A 20,020-nucleotide genomic window follows, 5' to 3' on the forward strand; every position below is an offset into this window, starting at 1 on the left:
TGAAGCGCTCTGATACACCCACACCCCCCACACCCCCCCCCCCCTGCTCGCCTCTTTATTTCTCCCCCATTTTAATAAACCATGCTGCTATTGTGCAGGACTGCAGGGCATTGCTCCTTCTTTCACCCTCCACCTGCCTCCGTCTGTGCTGATTCGGCCCCCAAACATTTGAGAAGAGCTGCAGTTACTGACCTGCAGGTTTGGACCCGCGAGATGAATCTCAGTGGTTGTGAGATGATATGCGGGGAAAGGAAAACAGGAAAAATATGACACAAAAACACAACAATTATGTTTTTACACTGTTTTTTCTCGCGATTTCTTTACGAATTCCCGGATAATTTTACGTCCACATATCTCTAAATATTATTCGAATACATCCTTTTGGCGTTATAATTTATAATTTAGCTATAATTTAGTTTGCACATGTGCAGTAGTGATCTGGCAGGATGTACGGATCAGGTAGCTAGTGACACGTGCTCTCCTGATTTTACAGTTACTGTTAAACTCCAACAACACATCTGACTAGAAAGCACGAGAATCAAATTAACAATGTGTCTGAAAAGAAGAGAAAGTCTCTTGAACACTCTGCAGTGAAATCCCTGACTAATGAAAGTCTTTAAAGTAGATTAGTTGCTGCTTAAGCTAAGATGACCCGTCCACCTGTTCTCTGGCCGGGGAGACTCGGATGTTCCATCTTAAATGGGAAAATTACAACAAAAAGATATTAAATAATTAAATGTACAAAAGAGAGGAAAGTTGTGGCGGCGGGCTGCAGTACCACGCCGCATTATCGACCTGAAATACCAATACCAGAGACTTACAAAAGCTGCTCCTCAACACGCCAGCTCCTCTGCAGCCCTGCTGCCTTGAGCCCGGGGGTCGACCTGTTGTTGGAGGAGGTAGACGTGTTGACAGAGGCGGGGTGCCGTGGGTCTTCTCTCAGTCAAAGGCCCCCTTCAGCAGCCATGAAGCATTTATGAACAGGCATCTCCCTCCTCTGCTCTCTATTCCGCTCACCTCCCCTCTTCTTCTTCTTCTTCTCTCGCTCTCTTTTTTTTGTCTCTGCCCTCCTTTCCCACGTCCTCTCCGTCTGCCTCACTCTTACTCTTTCTGTTACACACACAGATCAGCGTCTAATAGATTTTCTCCCCCTTTGTGGGAGTGTGTGTGCATCTGTGGTGTGTGTTTTCTGAGTGTCCCTCCTCAACAGCACAAGCAGAGAGTGTAACTCCCCGTTCGGAGCCCTCTCGGCCTTCAGGTAAATGTTTGTGCTGCGAGAAAAGAGACGCACAGATTGATGGAAAGAGCTTATTCATGCTCGTCTGCAGCACCTTTTTTCTTTCAAGGTTGTCGTATAGGTACGTCTCTCTGTAAATACAATAAAAAAGCCCACATGCTGACGTGCGCTTAAAATAATATGCACGCTCTTATTGGCTTTCTGCTGCTTTGTGTGTGTGAGCGGCGAGTGTGCTGACTCTTAAACAGGTGCAGGGAACGTGTCTGTGTGTGTAAATGTGTAAGTGTGTGTGTGTTAGTGTGTGTGTGAGGTCCACTCCTCTGCTCTTTGATCCTCGTCCTGACAGCCCACCACCTGGGACGATCCGTCACACGCCGGCGTGGCTCCCGGGCCCCGGCTGTACGCCGCGGGAATCACAACACACAGCGGCACGACGCAGCGCGAACAGCCAGCCTTTTCCCCTTTGCACATTATACATTCACGTTGAACCATGATGCAGGCTAGTACAGTTTGCCCAGGACAAACATTGTAAGTGTACTTACATATATAATTGATTAGTTGTAGATTGATTATGTTTAACTCTTTTATAAAAGACAGTTTGAACATTACTACAGGACCCTTTTGTTTGCATTTGTTCCTTTAAAGTCCCGGTGAAACAAAAGGTAGAGCGACGTTAGCTTCTGTACTGAGACGTATTGCGCTGCAGGGACAAAGAGATGATTGAAAGTCGGCAGAGTTTCCTTTAAATGAGTAAGACTCAGCCACATTGTTTTTTCCCACTGATACCCAAACACATATATATATATCTTCCTATCTCTCTCCGTATCGATCTGTTAGCTACTACGACAAAAGTGCGTTTTTCTATATAACCGGTGTGGCTAGCTAGTCGACCAAAGTCTCATTTGATTGGATGAAATTTTGTAAAGTCATCCAACGTTTGAAAGCATTTTGCAGGAAGAGAAAGACGGGGATTTGATGCAATATATATATTTTACATACAGTTAATTAACACAGGGAAGCAGGATTTAAACTGGGTCTCTGGTTCTATAAAACTCTAACATAAAGCCACGGTACACCTGCACAGGTGTTGTCATTACTATCCTCTCGGTTTTGTTTCACCTGTTAGAGCAAAACAGCTTTTCTGCAGGCTTTTATTAGCCGTGCTCCGTTCAGCGGTGCCAGCGTGCCTCTTTGTTATTTAACATGGAGAGCTTACGACTTGGCAGGTAGGAAGTGTTGTCTTTGTCGTAGAGATGCCGCGGTAAACGTCTCAGCGTTGGCAGAGACGGTTCGGTACCTGCACCCTTTGTGTTCAGCCACAAAAGGCCAAATATGTGTTTACTAGTCTCTGCTGTTAATGAGGGTTGTTCGTGTACTTCATAGTGACCTCACGTGACCTCACATCGCTCCAAACGGAGCTCAGCTCAGCGTCGAGGTGAGCAGAAGTCCACAGTAATTAGCCAGTAATGAGGATTTAAATTTAGTGTTTGTATGATATGCTGCTTCAGTGGGTAGATTTCAAGCCACAACTAGGACCATTTTCTCTGGTATTGTTATCTAATTTGAAATTTGACGAGGTAAGCCTCCATCATGTGGTCCCGTTGTGTTTCTCAGCTGAGGATTTCCATTTTATTTGTTTTCTCAACTTTCATTGGAAATGATTTCCACTTTAATAACACTTTTACTTTTGATTCTTACGTGTGCTAATATTTATTTAGCTTTGTGACTTCACCTGAAATTGTCCATATTAGTGTTAGTGCTTTAACTCAAGAATATTAGCACTACTTCATCAACTTTCACCTCAGTGAGTCCAGGTTTCATCGTGATAATGAAAAGAAAAGACAAAGCTGAACTGCCAGAGATCTACACTAAGTGGAAGCCACCACTTTAAGTTTTTTCCGTGTAAAAGCCATATCACTTTGGTGACCTACATGGAATAAATTGTATGAATTTTTTCACCCAGTGATCGTCTGTCAGTCGTGACTAATTCCCCCTCTTATATCCGTGCCTTTAACTCGTAGAAGCTGGTGTGAAACCCTCGGTGCTAAATGAAAACTGATAGAAGAAGTGGCGGGCTGAGGGTTTAGCGAAGTGACACCCGGAGCTGCCTTTTCACGCTGGGGTTCGTAGAAGAGAACCTTAAGCCGGGAGTAACTAACACATGGGCGGCGCAGCAGCTGAATCTCAACACCGATCACGTCGCCGACTCTAGGCTAAGGGCCAACTCTTCAGCAGCCGTGGCACCCACAGGACACCGCAGGAATTCAGATCCATTACGCTCCCGGCCCCATCAAAGGGACCGTGGGATTCGGATGCCAAATCCGCTCCAGATGCTCACTGCTGGATTTCAATAAGATGCACTGCAGGGCAGGTGTCACAAGGGCCGGCGTGTGTGTGCGATGTGGGCAGCGGAACCACCGCAGAGCTTGATTTATGCCGTAAACACAACGGAGAAGCCAACAAAGCAGATGTAAACAATGGTGCACTCGGCTCGTTTCTGGACAAATAAATACACGACGAATTGAACAGATGAGCGGCGCCGGAGGCAGAAGGTCCAAACATATGCACCTACAGCAGCTGGAGGGAAGAAGAAGAAGCTTAAATCTGCACGGAACCGGTGGCTCACCTGAGGATGATGAATGAACCTTATTAACCAAGTCAACAAGGACTGATTGTAAATAATATAAAATATGAATACTTAGCTGGTTGCACTTGATTTGTTTATTTCAACTGGAGCACAATAAGTGCACACAGTGTCTTAGTCACATTATTAATAACTAGAGTTAAAGGATCTTTATCCAGAATGTTTGCTTACATGATGCGTTCATGTTCAAATGCAACTATGTACGATGACGTGTTGGGCACATTGTAGGCACAAAATAGTAATAATTCTGAGAAGTAAAGGTTCTCTGGGATTATTTATTATTTGATGACTGCATCAGGTTTAACAGAATAAGTTGTGATAGGGTAAATAGATTTTGGGATACTGGATAAAAAACATTTTGTAAATAATTCCTGAAAATGTCTAAAACATTCAATTTGAGGAGATCTGTGACACAAAATTAATCATTTCACTTTTTAAATTTAGAGACATTCAGAGTATTTTGTAATACCACAAATATTCAGACTCTAATAAAAAGAATTGTATGACTTTATAACCTCAGAGAATGTTTGAGTTTTCTTTTGTAAATTTATGAATTTCACCGCTTTGATCTCAGAGAAAATCCACTTTTTTTTTTCTTCCAAATTTACGACTTTAATTTAGGACATTTTTAATTTTCTCTCTGAATATTATCTTACGGTTGTCTCAAACAGTCTTCATCCTTCCGTCCTCCTCAGTCCTGTAGTCTCAGTCACAAGGACACAAATACAGACTAAGGCCGTGATTTTTACAAATGTTTTTCCGACGGCTGCTGTTCATACGAGGAAGAAGTGAAGAGTCACACCTCTGTGTCTGGCCCTGAATATCCTCCTGCTGGGTTTTTTTTGCCTGACTCTGCAGCTTTGCGGGCTGACTTGAGAGTGACCCACGTCCGTCCCACTGTGCAGGGATTACACACAGATTAATCCTTTCCTTCGCTGTGTTTGTGTGTGCACACGTGTTTAAGTGCACTTACGGTGTGTGTGAGTGAGGAGGCATCTTGGTGAGCTTTTACTTGGTCATTTTAAGGTTTTCAAGGATGTTTAAATCACAGGAAAAATACCTTTTTTCTTTTTTAAGTGGCCTGATAATCAGACTGTACTTTGTATTTAAAATGCTGTTGAAACAACAATGTGCGGCAATGTGAATTTGCGACAGTTGCACAAATGACTGTTGCATAGCCTAAGCTGCTGCAAGCTATTTTATTGAATTTCCTTTTTTGCGAAATGCTCTCAGTGATTGTTTTCTCAGGTAAACAGTTACACAGTGTATATGTCTAGTGCTTTTATTGTGAAAGGTAAGAAGGTAAGGAGTGGATCTGCTCTGCGCTGCATTTGTCAAGATTGAAAAGAGAAATTAAAGTTTATTATAATATAGGTTTCGGACTGCGGAGCCTCTGTTATTTATCTTTTACGTTTTTATCGGTTGATGCTCAGGAAAATACACCACGTTCTGGAAAAATCGCCATATAATATGTGAAAGTATTCATGATAAAATGTCTAAAATGTTTTTGATGTGCGAATTCATCACATGAAGAAAACCGCCTCAGTGCTTTGAGTTGGCGAGGTGGCTGAATAACCCTCGTGGGTGTGAACCAGTGAGCGAATGAGCGAGGCAGCGTGAGAGACACAAATGACTAAATACTTTCCTCAGTGAATGAGTGAGTAAGCACAGATTACTGCAGCGGATTAATGAAGAGCCAACCCTTCTGTGTCTCTGCATTGTTTGCACGCTCACTTCCTCAAGTCATCAGCGCTGAAACAAATCCAAAAGAAGCTTTTCTCTCCGCTCTGATGTCTCGTCCTTAACATTCACTCAGCGTCTGCCAGTGTCGACAGGTGATGCCAAGGAGATGAATAGAGAAACTGCTCTTTGTTGCTCCTCCTGCTCATCACCCCTCTCTCTCTCTCTCTCTCTCTCTCTCTCTCTGTGTCTCTCTTTCTCTCCCCAGGCTGCTGTTTTGTCACGTTTTACACAAGGAAAGCTGCCCTTGAAGCCCAGAATGCACTGCATAACATAAAGACCTTAACAGGGGTGAGTGCGTGTCCTGGATTCTTCCTCTGCCTACTTTCTCTTCTAATCACACACTTACAGCAGCACCCTGAGGCGGCCCCGCCCCGACCTGTGTGTGTGTGTGTGTGTGTGTGTGTGTGTGTGTGTGTGTGTGTGTGTTGGTATGAACATCAGTGGGATGCACTGCTGCCACAGTGCATTTGCAAGCATGCGAGGGGCAAAGTGCCTGAGAGTGTGAGCAGGTGAGCGACTGACTGTGTTGGTTTGTGAAACACAACGCAAAGCACTGAGATGATAGTGAAGAGTCCATTGTATCACTGGAGATGTTATTAAAATGAGTGATGGCTGGATTCCATTTAGCTGCTTCAGTTTCAGGTTGCCGGTGTTTTGCCTGCTGGTCACATGAGAGGAAGGACTAGTGACGTTTTCAACACTTCATTTAGCCTTTTATTAAGACACGTATCAGCTTCAAAATACACCAGAGGGGTGTTTACTGACGTATTTTAAAAACACATTAAATAAAACATTGACTTCAAGACGATGGAACAGGAAGTGCAAGAATTGCTGACTCATTGCCGGGTTTTAGGACTCTTTGCAAAAGAGCCATCGTTAATATGTTTGCTTTCCCTTAAAGTGAAAACATCATATCGTTTGTGTCCTTGAGGCCGAACAAACATGCTGAATGTGTTTCCTAACTGACCTGCATCGTCTACATTGCCCCCTTTTACCATCAATTGGTGATATGTGGAATTGGAAACCAAGGGGCGGTTAAATAGTCCTTTTGATTTGACCGATGTGGTCACACCTCATCAACACATCGGGTGATTTGATGTGCAGGCCGAGCGAGCAGGTTTGTGTTCAGCCAAAGAAAGAATCTCCTAAAAACATAATTATAGGAGCTAGAATGTTATTAGCTGTAGTAGCGGAATGTGTTTCCGTTATCAGTGGAATCATATTGTGGTGAAATAATTATTTTGTTTTATAGTTTTAATAATCAAGACTCTACAGCGCCACTTGAGGACAAAAACTCTTTAAAAAGTGTGTGTTTACGTGCTTGCACCTAGTTTCTGCACATCTTGAAACCCGTGCATGAGCTTTGGCTATAAACGTGTGTGTGTGTGTGTGTGTTGATGCTGTAGCAATGCTTTTTTCTTTCATGCTGTCTGCTCCATTCTCCACTATTGTTCCCTGCTGAGGCCCAGGGGAGCGATAGAGGAAGTGGGCTGGAGCTCGCTCGCTCTTTTAGCCCTGGGTGGATATTTAGAAGCCCCCAGATCCCTTCTGCTCGGGCTGTTGGCCGCCTCTCCCGCCTCTCCTCTTGGCTGCGCCGGCTAAACTGGAATCCCATCAGTTGAGCGACGGCACGTCCGCTCGCTTTCTGTCGGTTGGATCGGCGGACGGCCCTCCTGGGCAGGACGAGGTGGATGCTGCGAATCCCACAAGAGCTGCGAGCGGGATTTGTGCTCGGGTTCCCGACTCAGAGTCAAGCTTGTTGTTTTTGCACAGAGCCACCGTGTTAATTGCTCGTGGAATAAGTATGTTTAAATTTGGTCTGTTTTCCTGCGCCGTGAGGGTTACTTATCCCTTTGTTGGAGGTGTGAAACAGCCCTGGGGAGGACACTTACTGCAGCAGTTTCAGGATTATAGGAACATGAAATCGCCTTCTTCTACACCACAACAATCTCCTTCCCTCTGTTCCGTCTGGTCATCCCTCCTGCTCCCCAGCTTCTCTATCTGCTGCTTGTGTTCGGGGCCTTTTGAAGTCAAATATCACCACGTTTGGATTGCAGATGCCTGCGAGGGCATTAGTTTGGTTCAGAAGTGGAGGGGGGGGGGGGGGGGGGGGGCAGAATAAAGTCAAGGGTTCTTCAACCTTCAACAAGATTAATTAAATTTGAATTCATTCATTCATTTTAGAATATTTTGATCTTCATATCTCGCTCTCAGACAGGCGCCAACGAGCCCCGCCAATCACAGCGTCTGTTTGTATTATGAAAGGCACGGCCCCAAGGTTGCTGCTGTGATCCTAGAATATGATTTAACCCTTGTGCATCTCTTTAAAAACGTCGCGCTGACAGGACAAAATGTCTGCGTCAAAAGACTGATATAGTATAAGATAAAATACATCTTTTAACCAACGTCAGTCCGGCACACCCAAATATTCATAGATCTTCAGTTTTAGCCCTTTAAATGTTTGTTTACATGAATTCTTAGTTGATTATCACTCCGACGATTTTGACAACTAAAAGAATCACACGTAAGCACCACTTCATTTTTTTTGTTTATCAGAGTTGTGCCCATAGGTACAACATAAAAAACAACTAATCGATTAAATAAATCCACATCAATGAAGACCAGAATGACCAGAATGCATGACTTCATGCTGTAATAGCCGCTGGATCAAAGATTGTGGTTTTGATGGATTTCTATGGGGAGATTTTGGTCCATAGAGTCTCTATTTTGGCGACACAGTTTATTATAGATTCATTACTGGAGCTGAGAGGAAAGAAAACTCACACCCTCGCCAAAAACTGAGCCAAAATGATTGAAAAAATAAAAAATGAAAGAACCTTAAATGTCCCTAGTTAGGCATGAGGATTAAAAGATGAAACTACAAAGTGAGAAACTTCAGGTCCTGGCTGCGAGATTAAATGCTTCACTGGGAGTACTGGAGATCTCAGCCTCCAGTAAACTGCTCTTGGCAGTGCAGAAGAGCTTCAGAGAGCAGGGAAAATTAAAACTGTCCATTATAACCCAGACGACATTGATCAGCAGCACAATATGTACGTAATTAAACCCGCATCATATTCATCATGTCACTGCTGGAAAACAGTGTCTGGCTGACATCCGATTTTTAATAAACATCCAGTATTGACAGACGGATGTGGTTTAAACCTAACATACCGGCACGTGACCAATTAATACAGTACACTCTCAAACGCACACTTGCAAAAACACAAGAATCAATACTGGCATAATGACAGATCAGTAAGTGGTTTATAATCTTTCAAACTGTCTCCACCTCAGCTTAGAATTTAGAGAAAGGTGAGGGGAAGGTGTCGGCTGGAGGCGGACAACAACCAAAAATGAAAAGCGCACGGTGAGGACGGTGAATTAATTGCTGGGCGAGGCGAGACAAAAGGCAGAGCTGACAGCGAGAGGGAGAAAATTGAACGGGAGGTTAGCGGAGTGACGGGCAGATGGACGGGGAAAAAAGGTGGAGTAGAGCACTCCAGCACGCTCGAGGGCAAAGCAATAAAACGGGCCGCAGTTAAAAACCAATACCTGCTTATTAACTTCCCCGCTCTCCTGGCTTGTAAAAAGCCAGCGGAACAATGTTTGTATTGGCGCCCTTCCCCTCCATCGCTCTATCTCTCCTCCCAAACCCAAGGCCCTAACAGGGAGAGATGCAATCAGAGTGGAAAGCTGGACGGGGACCAAATTGGAGGATATAAAAGGGCACCGGTATTGGCAGTGCCAGCCGGCAGCCATGTTGGTTTAGGGCAGGAGCAGTTTTTAGGAGGGCATTAAGTGAAGGGGTCTGTGCTTAATGTGATGAATCTGTCCCTGCACGGCGGCGTTAACGAGAGCGAAAAAGGATTGAGATTCGGGATTTCTCGCAGGAGGAAATCAGCAGCAGACAGCAGTTGCGGTTGCTCCTCTGCCGGCTCCCGGCTGCTCCACATCTCCCTCCATCACTCCCCGGCTGTCTCTGCTGAAGCTCTGTCAGCACCAAACGTATACGTGATGTAATGCACGCAGAAAGTGTATATTCAAGTGTATATTTTTTTAACAGCTTTTGCAAAGAAGCATGTCCGCAATGTGTCGTTTTTGTACAGATTGTCCAACCAAGACATAAGGTGTTTAATAACTGAGCTTTAGGGGTCCTGGTAGGCGTGTTTTGTAACCTGTGGACAGAGCCAGGCTAGCTGTTTCCCCCTGCTTCCAGTCTTTGTGCTAAGCTAAGCTAACTGGCATCTGGTGGTAGCTTCATATTAATCGTACAGACATGAGTGTGGTATCGATCTTCTCATCTAACTCTCTACAAGATCGTGAATAAGCGTTTGTACCAACGTATTCCCTTTGTAGTGGACTCTACTCCTGCACAACAGACTCTTCCTTTTAGTATTTTGGTTCTGTAGATTTCCATCAGAGAGGACATCAAGCTCTGCATTTCATTATACAGTGCAACTTGTTCTCTGCATGTATGTCAGCCCAGTTTTAGGAGATACCCGCATGTCGCTTCACCTGCAAATCACAAAACCCCACGCTTGCTGGGCTGAGCTGCTATCAGCTCCTCCAGCAACAAACTTAAAAAGAAATGGGACGCCACACGGACGAGCCTAGTATCTGACATCTCTATGAAATCTGAAACAGTAGTTCCCAAAGTGCCGGGCGCTCGTGATCGGGGGGGGGATGTGATGCGTAACTAATGTTTTCACGGCGGAAGAGTATACATGTATCACGATGGCCGTGGTGTTCATTCAGACGGATATTTGAGGGGGACGAAAAGACAAACTGACGATGCGTCACAGGCGGACGAGACAACACGCTCAGCTGACGGTAATTAATCTTGCTCTCGGGTTCAGAGTGACTTCGGTGGGAGATGAGAAGAGACTCTGGCAGCTGACACAATGAACGTTTTCCTTCCTCCGAAGGGGAGAAGTAAACTAGGAAAAGTTGAATTTCATATGATATGACAAAACTACTTGGTTATGTTTTAGCAACAAGACTACATGGTCATCCGTATGACACACACATGGAGTCTTTCCAATGAGGCAAAACTGTTCCTCAAAGAACAACAGCTTTCACTGAAGTTGTTTTTAATGACCTGCTAATGAAGCTCTGGGGGGGTGGAGACTAAGTGTGTGTGTCTGTGTGCGTGTGTTGCCTGGAGAGCCGTGTGTTCATCTCCCCAACTCTAATAGCACTAGTGAGGTCTAAATACGCTTCTTTCCACACATACACACACACACACACACACACACACACACACACACACACACCCACCACCATAACCCATCTATCGGCGAAAAACATGCCCTGTACCCCTGGAGCGACTTAAAGCCATAAGACCCGACCCCTGCTGCACGGACTGATCCACACCTCTGCATGACTCTTTAACACAAACACACACACACACACACACACACACACACACACTTGTATGTGCACAAACACACACAGAGTTTATTACATTACAGTTTTTCCTCTTTCACCACTTTCATTTTTTTTATTTCCCCCTCCTGATCCACTTGGAGACACCCCCCACCCTCCTCGCTAACACAACACACACGCTGAGACACACACACACACACACACACACACCAGCAGCAACAACAACATGCGGCGAGTTAAAGCCCGTCAGCCAGCCCCTGTCAGACAAGGTTGTTTGAGATTTTCCACTAAATTGAACTCTTTCATTAGTGGCTGACAGATGTCTAAATGCCTGGTCTCTCCCCTCTTTCTCCCCCCCCCCCCACCCTGACACACACACACACACACACACACACACACCCTGACGCCCAGCCAAGAGGGCCCCGGGGCCGCTGTGTTTGCGTCTGAAGCTGGGTGGAGAGATGGAAGGATGAAGGGAGGGGTGGGAGCTAATCTAGGACGTGTCCTCTGGAGTGTCCTCCAGCTTGGAGAACTTCAGTCCTTCATCCTCAGTTTCTTTCTCTTCTCACTCTCTCTACCTCTTGCCCTCTCTCCATCCCTCCCCTCCCCTCTCGCTTTCTCTCTTTTGTCCGGTTGAATCTCTCCCTCTCCATCTTTCTCCCTCTCTATCGCTCTGTGTCTTTGTGGAAAAAGGATGAAAAGCCCTTTGATTTGCTGTTTTTTCTCAAGGATGTTTCGTTCTGACGGGGAGGGAGGGAGGGAGGGAGGGAGGGAGTGTGAGATCAGGGTGTTGGGTCGGGTATGTTGAGGTTGTGGGGGAGGGAGGGAGGGGGGGCAGGGCTTCAGACACGATCAGTGGAGCCCCGTCCTCCATGTGGGCGGATCAGAGCGTTTGTCGAGCGCCAAGCTTGATAAGAAGCGTGGGGCTCATTAAAAGCTACTGTCGCACTGAGACCACACACACACACACACACACACACACACGGGTCCCCACCTCCCTTACCTTTCTGCCAGCGAGATAATTAGTGACGCTCGGCTGCCAGAATACAGGCGCAAGGTTGTGTGTGCTCGTGCAACCTAAGGCACATCAAAGGCCCCCCCCCCATCAAAGCAAGTGTGATCTCAAGCAAGGTTAAGGTTTAAAAAGGAGCAATTTATAATCCAAAGACATAAGTCATTTAATCGGGCGTTTATTATTTCAAGTCGGTGGACAGGGCTGCAGATAGAAGCACGGACTGTAAGTGATAATGCGTATTATCATTTTCAATGATGTGAGAAATCATATTCTTTCATGCAAAAGCCCCTGTGGTCTTAAGAGTCTGACTGCTCCAGCCTTTTGAAGGGAACTTGTGTGCTCGCTGGAGAAATAATGGACTGCAATTCTGCAGGCCGTGGCGTGCAACTCTACGATACGTGTTTCCTTTGACTGATGACATTCGTATTTGAAAGAAAAGCGTATCTGGCCATCTGTTTCTGTTCACATTGTACTGAAAATGAGTTAGTTTCAGTTCTCAACGAGGGTTTTGACTTTGCAAAAAGTCTTTATAAGTCGTAAAGTTGTCGCGTTGTCTTTATTAAACATAGTAGATCGTTTATTAATGCTGTTGTCCTAGAAGACGATATACAACATGGCAACTTAAACGTTCTTAGTAATGGCTAATTCCTGCTCTATAAAGCAGTAATACATGTGTTATTAACGTTCATAAAGGGTTCAACTTTAAAACCCTTATTTGTTTTACAACCTGAATCTTATTCTATTGTTTGCCGCCACTGTCTAATAATGTTTGCTTTATATAAGGTGAATAACTAGTGGCTGTTTTGATGTTAATAAACCATTTATAAACAATGTATTAATGCTTTATAAAACATCATTATGCTAGAGGAGGATACACACCAGCTCAAGGGATCTTTTACATCCTGGACTCCCAACTAATGCTAAGCCACATGCTCTCTGCTAAGCATTGACTCAGTCTATGGGCTCTTTTATTGTGAAAGGTAAGAACGGAAGCTGTAATGTTGTGCCGTCTTGGTCCAGCCTACGGAGCCTAAGTGTTATTATTCTATTATCTTCATAATTAAAGGCGCTATCCTCTTTCTCTGTGCCGTAAAGGGAGCCTTCATTCTCCCGGGAGGTCGTACCCGGAGACAGTAAGCTGCAGAGTGAAATGGAGGCGTGTAGGGAACCAATCTAAGCGCAGATGGTGTCATTATTCTACAGCCATTACAGTGTGCAATCAACATTTACCTCATTATGATGAAGTTAAAGCAAAAACGTGTCTATTGCCACTTTAAGCAAAGGTGTGATTTTATGTTTTGCACGTGTTGAACGCTGGCTGTATATCATGTGCACTCAATGCACTTAATAGATTAAATCCCCAAATATCCTCCCAGCTCACTGTTGATGTCTTTAAATCAACTGTGAACTGTTGAGTTGCACAGACGTATTTGTGGATATCTTGCCGTTTATTTCTGAAGATTTTCTGCAAAAAAGCAAAACAGCGTCTTCAACAGCACTTAGACGAGCAGATACCGACACGTGCCTGCTGACATCTGAGGCGCGTGAGAGGAAACCGATCCAAACGGCATTTATCAATTCAATAATAAATTCAGAATACAATCAAAACAAATCCGTCATGGCAGACGGTGCGAGCAAGACATATAAAATTGGCAGCGCCGGCCCCACTTATCAGCCGGCTGATACCTGGGCGAGCTCTCAAGTGTGCACAAGTGTGTGTTTTCAGCACTGCTTGATAGCAGCGCGCGAGGGGGGAGGAATGCTTCATGTCCACAGCTTGTCAGTCGATGTGTGCTGTTTGTTCAGATGCGAGCCTATTACACATATCGCTGCTCCATCACAATGGCTCTCCACGCAGCACTTAAGAAAAGAAAAAAGAGAAGAGGTAACTCGTACCGACTGCCAGAGCAGCTGATTTACTCTGCAGCTGCACCGCGGACGAGCTCCCCCGTGAAACGTGACCGCCCGGAGGACCCGGGCAGTAAGTTGTGGGTGGTGCTGAGGCCCAAAAACGGTCGGAAACACGGCGGTACAGGATATTAAATGTATCATGCACTGAGCCGTGTGTCATCAAACATTCATGTGTTATAGCCTGGAGGACATTATGCAACAAGCTGAAAGGTTAGGCCTCGGACAAGCGGTTTGTGGAGACGGCTGACCGGTTCAAACGCGTGTTCGTTTCATCTTTAAAATCCTCCTCACACAACATTTAAGTCCTGGAAATAAAAAAAACAACAGCAGCTCATTCATTGCAAAGGCCACACACACACACACACACGTGTACACACAACCATTCCCACAGCGGTGTCATTACAGAGGCTCATTATCGAAATCAATTCAATTAAAGGCTGTAATTGCTGTACTGAAACCCAAATGCTATCGCAAACAGTGCTGAAGGAAAGGCAAACCTCATCGATGCACCGACCATCAGAGTGTGTGTGTGTGTGTGTGTGTGTGTGCTCTTATTTAACGAAAGAAATATTAATCGCTTGTTTCAAATTAACTTCCCTCACCCCTCTTCTCTCTCCGAGTTTGTGGCGGCGTTTAAGCATATTGATTCAGCCGAAGAGAGGAGGGGAGGGAGAAGAAAAAGGGGGAGAGCTTCAAATGCGGGCTAACTATGTTAAACACTTAGAGTAGTTAGTGTGGAGACGCGACACAGCATAGCTAATGCCAAATCCCTCAATCGTTCTGCTCACACACACACACACACACACACACACGCGCGTGCTGGGTTAATTATTTACCGAGCCAAATGAAGTGGGGATAATGTAGGCTAACTGTGCGCTAAGCGCCGCTAAGACGAGGGATATTGTAAAGGACAATTTGATTCATAGCGGTTTTGTTTGCTGAAGGGAGAGTGAGAATTACAGTCACACTTTATCTGTATCAAGGTGTCTGTCAGAGTGTTGAAGCAGAGGGTGTGTGTGCGCGCGTGTGTGTGTGCAGTCTGGGTTTTACTGTTGGTGTTGGAGAGGGGGAGCTCACCTGAAATAGACTTTTTAATTCTATCTTTTTGATGTTCATTTAAGGAAACCAGGTGTTTAAAGCCAGGTGTCATAGTCTTCACAGGAAGTTTAATCAAACGAATGGAAGTTATTTGAGAAGACAGATTATGTGTTACCTGCTGATATATTCCAGAATATCCAGAACAAAAGTACACCACCAACTAACTTGACTGAAGTGGACATGACGGTACCCATTGGTACAGTTTTTGAGCCTCGAGTCGCCATCTTGTTTTTTTAAAGTGACACAAAAGGATGCAGCTATTAAGACATTTTTAGGCATTTTAGCGGCCTGTCAATCACTGTGTAGCCCCGCCCTAAAGCATCCCCTGCTTTATGGTCTGTTTGACTCTAAATGGACCATAATGTACTAAATGAACATCATGCTGTATTGAAGACTTGAAACTAGAGATTGAGACCATAAACTCATGTTTACAATGTTTACTGAGGTAATAAATCAAGAGAGAAGTAGAGTCATTTTCTCATAGACTTCTATACAACCAGAGGAGTCGCCCCCTGGTGGACACTAGAGAGAACGCACGTATTAAGAGACCGCTGTTAGTGTCCCGTGAAACCAAAAGGCAGCGTTGACTCTTTCTACTGTAGTTTTGTTTCATAACTTCCAAACTTCACTAACTCCAGTTGCTTAACAAGCGTACTTATTTTACATAAAAAACATACTTATTTTAACTAAAACCACCATCTTTTCCAAAACCTAACCAGCTAGTTTCTTTGCGTAAGTGAGCCGAAAAGTAAACCCACATTGGAAGTTTATTTTTGGAAAGAGTCTGTATGCATGTAACCAGCAGATACTGTGAACACAGACCTTTATTTTGAAAAGACAGTATGCATTTTACGAGTGGAAACTGACACGTCCAAACCTCAGTTTGAAGCCTAGTGCCACTGACCTCGTCTGTATTTTACGAGTTGATAGTGAGAATGTGTTGGTTATAAATATATTGTTCTGTCTTGATCATATTGCAAAGAAAATCAAATACACCACTAATCTAAAACAACAACTACATCCCCAAACTCTGTTTAGTTTAACCAGCTTTATGTGCAAAAGTCTTTAAGAAGATGTTTCCTTTTGAAGAATTAGTAAAAAGTATCAATGACTGTTTTAAAAATAATGCAGGTGACGCATTTTTTGTGTTATTGGCGATCACCACCGTCTAGAGGTCATGTGTGTGCAGTGGCTCCTTTGTGGTGTGTGTGTGTGTGTGTCTGTGGTCGGTCGTACCGTCTCGGTCACTGATATTGAATCCCGACTGCGAGGGCCATCTGCCTGACTTTGACCTAGCAGCTCACCGTCACACCTTCAGAGGGGAGGGAGGGGAAAGCGTGTGTGGTCGCTGTGTGTGTTTGTGTGTGTGTGTGTGTGTGTGTGTGTGTGAGTGTTTGTGTGAGTGTTTGTGCTTGAGCGAGAGACCCCGACAGATAGAAAGAGAGAGAGAGAGGGAGAGAGAGGGAGAGGGTGGTGCCATACAGTATGTGCACTCCCCAGTTTTTTGGCACATACACTCTGGTCATGTGAAGGTGGCTGGCACAGAGCACACACACACACACACACCTATTCCCAGCGTGAGCCCTCAAGTTAGTCCTCTGGCTCCAGGAGAAGTCGACCCCTGAACTTTTAAGCACCGGGGGCATTTCTGGAAGACGGGGATCACGTTAACCCCTGAGCAGCAGTTAACATTTAGGAAGCGTAGAGCTTCCTGGACGCCATTCACCAGGAAGGAGCTGTTTAACGGCCAGCCGAGGGGAGGGGTTGGTTAGTAGCACGTATGTCGCTTGATTGCCGGACAGTTTGCCGGGAGTCTCTGCAAATGATGAGGTCATAAAGATAAAGAAGGAGGGGGGGTTAGCCAGGAAGGAGGGCTGATAAAAGAGACTGTCCCATAACTGGAAGGTCGTAAAATCCATCCTGGCTGCCCGCTGATCCCTCTGGTGTAATGTGGACCTTATGGCTCCACTCATCTGGCTTTTTACTGAGATGAATATCTCCTGGTGATTGGACAGGCTAATCTCGTAGAGCGACAATCCTGACCTGTCATGCTCACAGACTAATTAGGGGTCAGTTACTCAATATTTTCTTGTTAATAGTGACGAAACCCACAGAGGCTGCTCTCGCTCATCATCGCTTTGCTTTCACAGCACAGTTGCTGTTTGGTTCGGTCTCTTATTATTAAACCAGCTCTGGTAAAACCGCTTCCTGCTCGGCGCCAAACAGCAGATGAAGAGCCAGATATTTTATTCAGGAGTCAGTGGAGACCAGAAACGGAGCTAAATGAGAGTGAATATTGGACGTTTGTCAGTGGATAAAAACGGATGCTAAATGAATGCTAATGTTTCAGTATGTGCCAGTAGGATAAGTCGACAAAACCTTGTAGTAACACATATAATAATGTAATAATACATCATATATCATAGCAAGAAGCTGTAAAAACAGAAATGAATGTTGGATATATTAAACTTTCTAATGTTTTTTAGTAGAATCATGTGTTACAAAAGCTTTTATTGGGAAAAATAACCTAATCTAAAATGGAAATTATGATATTTAATCTCATTTAAAATTGTGCCCAAAACAAACCATTAGCAGTAACCAGATCCTGTAAAAAACATTAAATTCTGCGCTCCTCAGTGCAACTGGGAAGCCTGGAGTGATTCGGCTGAGAGCAACAGTCACGTGACAACAATTCAACGAAACTCGACTGAACTGCAGGCTGTTTGTAGAGATTAGAGAGTCGAGGGCTGGAGAGGTTGTTACATTTAAATAGATCATTATATATTATATAGAGCATGTGGAGCATTTACCCACAACATTGGCAACATTGTGGACACTTGGAAAAATGTACATACAATAATTTTTTTCCAATTTTGATTTTCCAACTGCTGATCCTTTATAGTGCAGTAAAAAACGAGGTCGCAGTGATTCAAATCTGACGGGATTATTTTTCACTTTCGAGGATTTAAGTTTTTATTAAATTATTTGACTCACAGTTCATCCTGAAAGTCGATCCATTCACAATCACACTACACGTTCACATACATGTAGCTCAAAGTTCAGTGTTAGCCGATGGCTAACACTAACAGGACATAAGAGAGATATTGTATCTACTGAGCTGGCTATGATGAAGACTTTATGAAGCTCTCCGTCAGGAGGAAGAACTCCAAACCTCCAAAGAACTTGAGCCAAATTAGAATATCTCCGCCCGCGTAAGATGAATGCAGTCATTAAGTCAAATTTGATTTCGACACGAATAAGCAAACAATCACCGCCGACTCTGCTGCACATGTAGCTGCTGCTCAACGAACTATAAATCCAGATAATATAACAACTTTACAGTCGGGCTAATACATGTAGCACATTGCTCTGCAGTAATTGTAGAGCAGTAAAAAAAAACGGGAGTTGTTATTCCCGGCAAAGTAGTTATTAAGCAACACGGCGGCTCGTCCGCTCGTTGTTAGCGGTGTGAGTTTGCACATTAACATCTTAATGAAATGTTAATCGATTTTCAAAGCGGTGCCCGGCGTGACTCAGTCAATCACAGCTGCAGTTTGTAACAACGCAAATTCAAGTATGATTAAAAAAACAACACTCCACTTGAAGTGCACCGCGGACGCGTTACAAGCAGATAATAAGCTACCCAACATCCAGGAGATTACATTAGATGCACGCTTACGTCATTAACTGTGCAGCCGCCATGTAAGTCGTGTTCTGATTGATTATTAGAAAGTGAGTTCTAGGCGGGGCAGAAGGGTTGTTGGGAGACAGGAAGTAGATTAAGAGGCCTCCTGACTAGACAGATACGCGTGCAAAGGTAAATGCCAGCGCAGCGTCTTGCCGGCTGCACACACGGCTCTACGTGGTGTAACTTTGTGCTTTTTCATGAGCCCCGAGCGCGGCGAGGACTGAGTGGTGTTGCCGGGATCCCGCTGAGCGCATAATGAATGGCAGACTGCGGCCGTGGGGGCCTGCCGGGCAGAGAAGAAACGGCACTGTGGAATTGTGGGAAAGCGCGAGGAGAGCCCGGCGCTGTGGGACCTCGGCGGAAGATCGGCCGAGATCAAACGTGTCGACAGCACCGCCCCCCCCCCTAGAACCCGCCGGGCATTCTGGGCAGACAGACCTGAGGAGGAGACGCCTGAATAGCAGACAGACTTTCCTTTTCTTTTACGTGTGTGTGTGTGTGTGTGTGTGTGTGTGTGTGTGTGTGTGTGTGTGTGTGTGTGTGTGTGTGTGTGTGTGTGTGTGTGTGGGGCAGCTTTTGGCTGTGTTTTTCAGGAGTGAATGACGGCGGCGCGGCGGTTACTGTTTTTTGTTTTTTGCCTTTAGAGGACAGACTCTGAAATGGATTAACGAGGACTGACTTGATGTGACTTCCAGGTTTACTTTGACGTGACTTTCTCTTTCTTTTGATGTGGCTTCAACACACACACACACACACACACACACACACATCTCATCCATGTCCCTGTCTGTCCTTGTGTTAGTGATACTTTAGTGAGGCTGCAGCCTGAAGCGGTCGCCATTATTATCCCCGTCTGTCCAGTGTCTTCGGCCCTCTTCCCTCCTTCTCTTTCTCTCTCTCCTCTTTGTTTCTGTTTCTGATTCTTTGTCTTTCTCAGACAGCCTTTTTATCTCACCGTGTCCCCGTCACCGTCTGTTACTCCCTTCTCTGTTTAGATTTAGATTTTTAGAAGTTAAAGCATTCAACCATCACTGAATTTCCTTTAAATTTAATTTTTACTTTCTCATTTAGTTCTCTCTTCTATTCTAGTGTTGTCTGTCTCTCTCTGTGTTTCTATATGCAAACAGTTCAATAATCACGCCGTCGTGTTTTTAGTCTATTTCTTTCTTTTTATCCTTCTCTAGTTTTTCTTTCTTACTGTAGTTTTTCTATCAGTCTTTTCTTTTACCTTCGTGCAGACATTTTTGACCTAAATGCATCACGAATCACACGTCAGTGTTGTGGTTGTTTGTCTATTTG

At 44.7% G+C, this 20,020-nt stretch overlaps 1 protein-coding gene across 5 annotated transcripts in view; it reads left to right on the top strand.

The window, feature by feature from the left end:
* Positions 1-20,020, top strand: part of celf2 (cugbp, Elav-like family member 2) — a 166,247-nt gene that overhangs the window by 109,623 nt on the left and 36,604 nt on the right. For all 5 annotated transcript variants that reach the window (XM_076111480.1, XM_076111476.1, XM_076111477.1 and 2 more), the window contains exon 4: positions 5,830-5,912. In XM_076111480.1, the coding sequence (XP_075967595.1) occupies positions 5,830-5,912 (83 nt within the window). The remainder of the gene's footprint in view (positions 1-5,829; positions 5,913-20,020) is intronic.

This window comes from Anarhichas minor, unplaced genomic scaffold (assembly GCF_050575085.1).
Source record: "Anarhichas minor isolate MPS153535 unplaced genomic scaffold, ASM5057508v1 ptg000045l, whole genome shotgun sequence".
Lineage (NCBI taxonomy): Eukaryota > Metazoa > Chordata > Actinopteri > Perciformes > Anarhichadidae > Anarhichas > Anarhichas minor.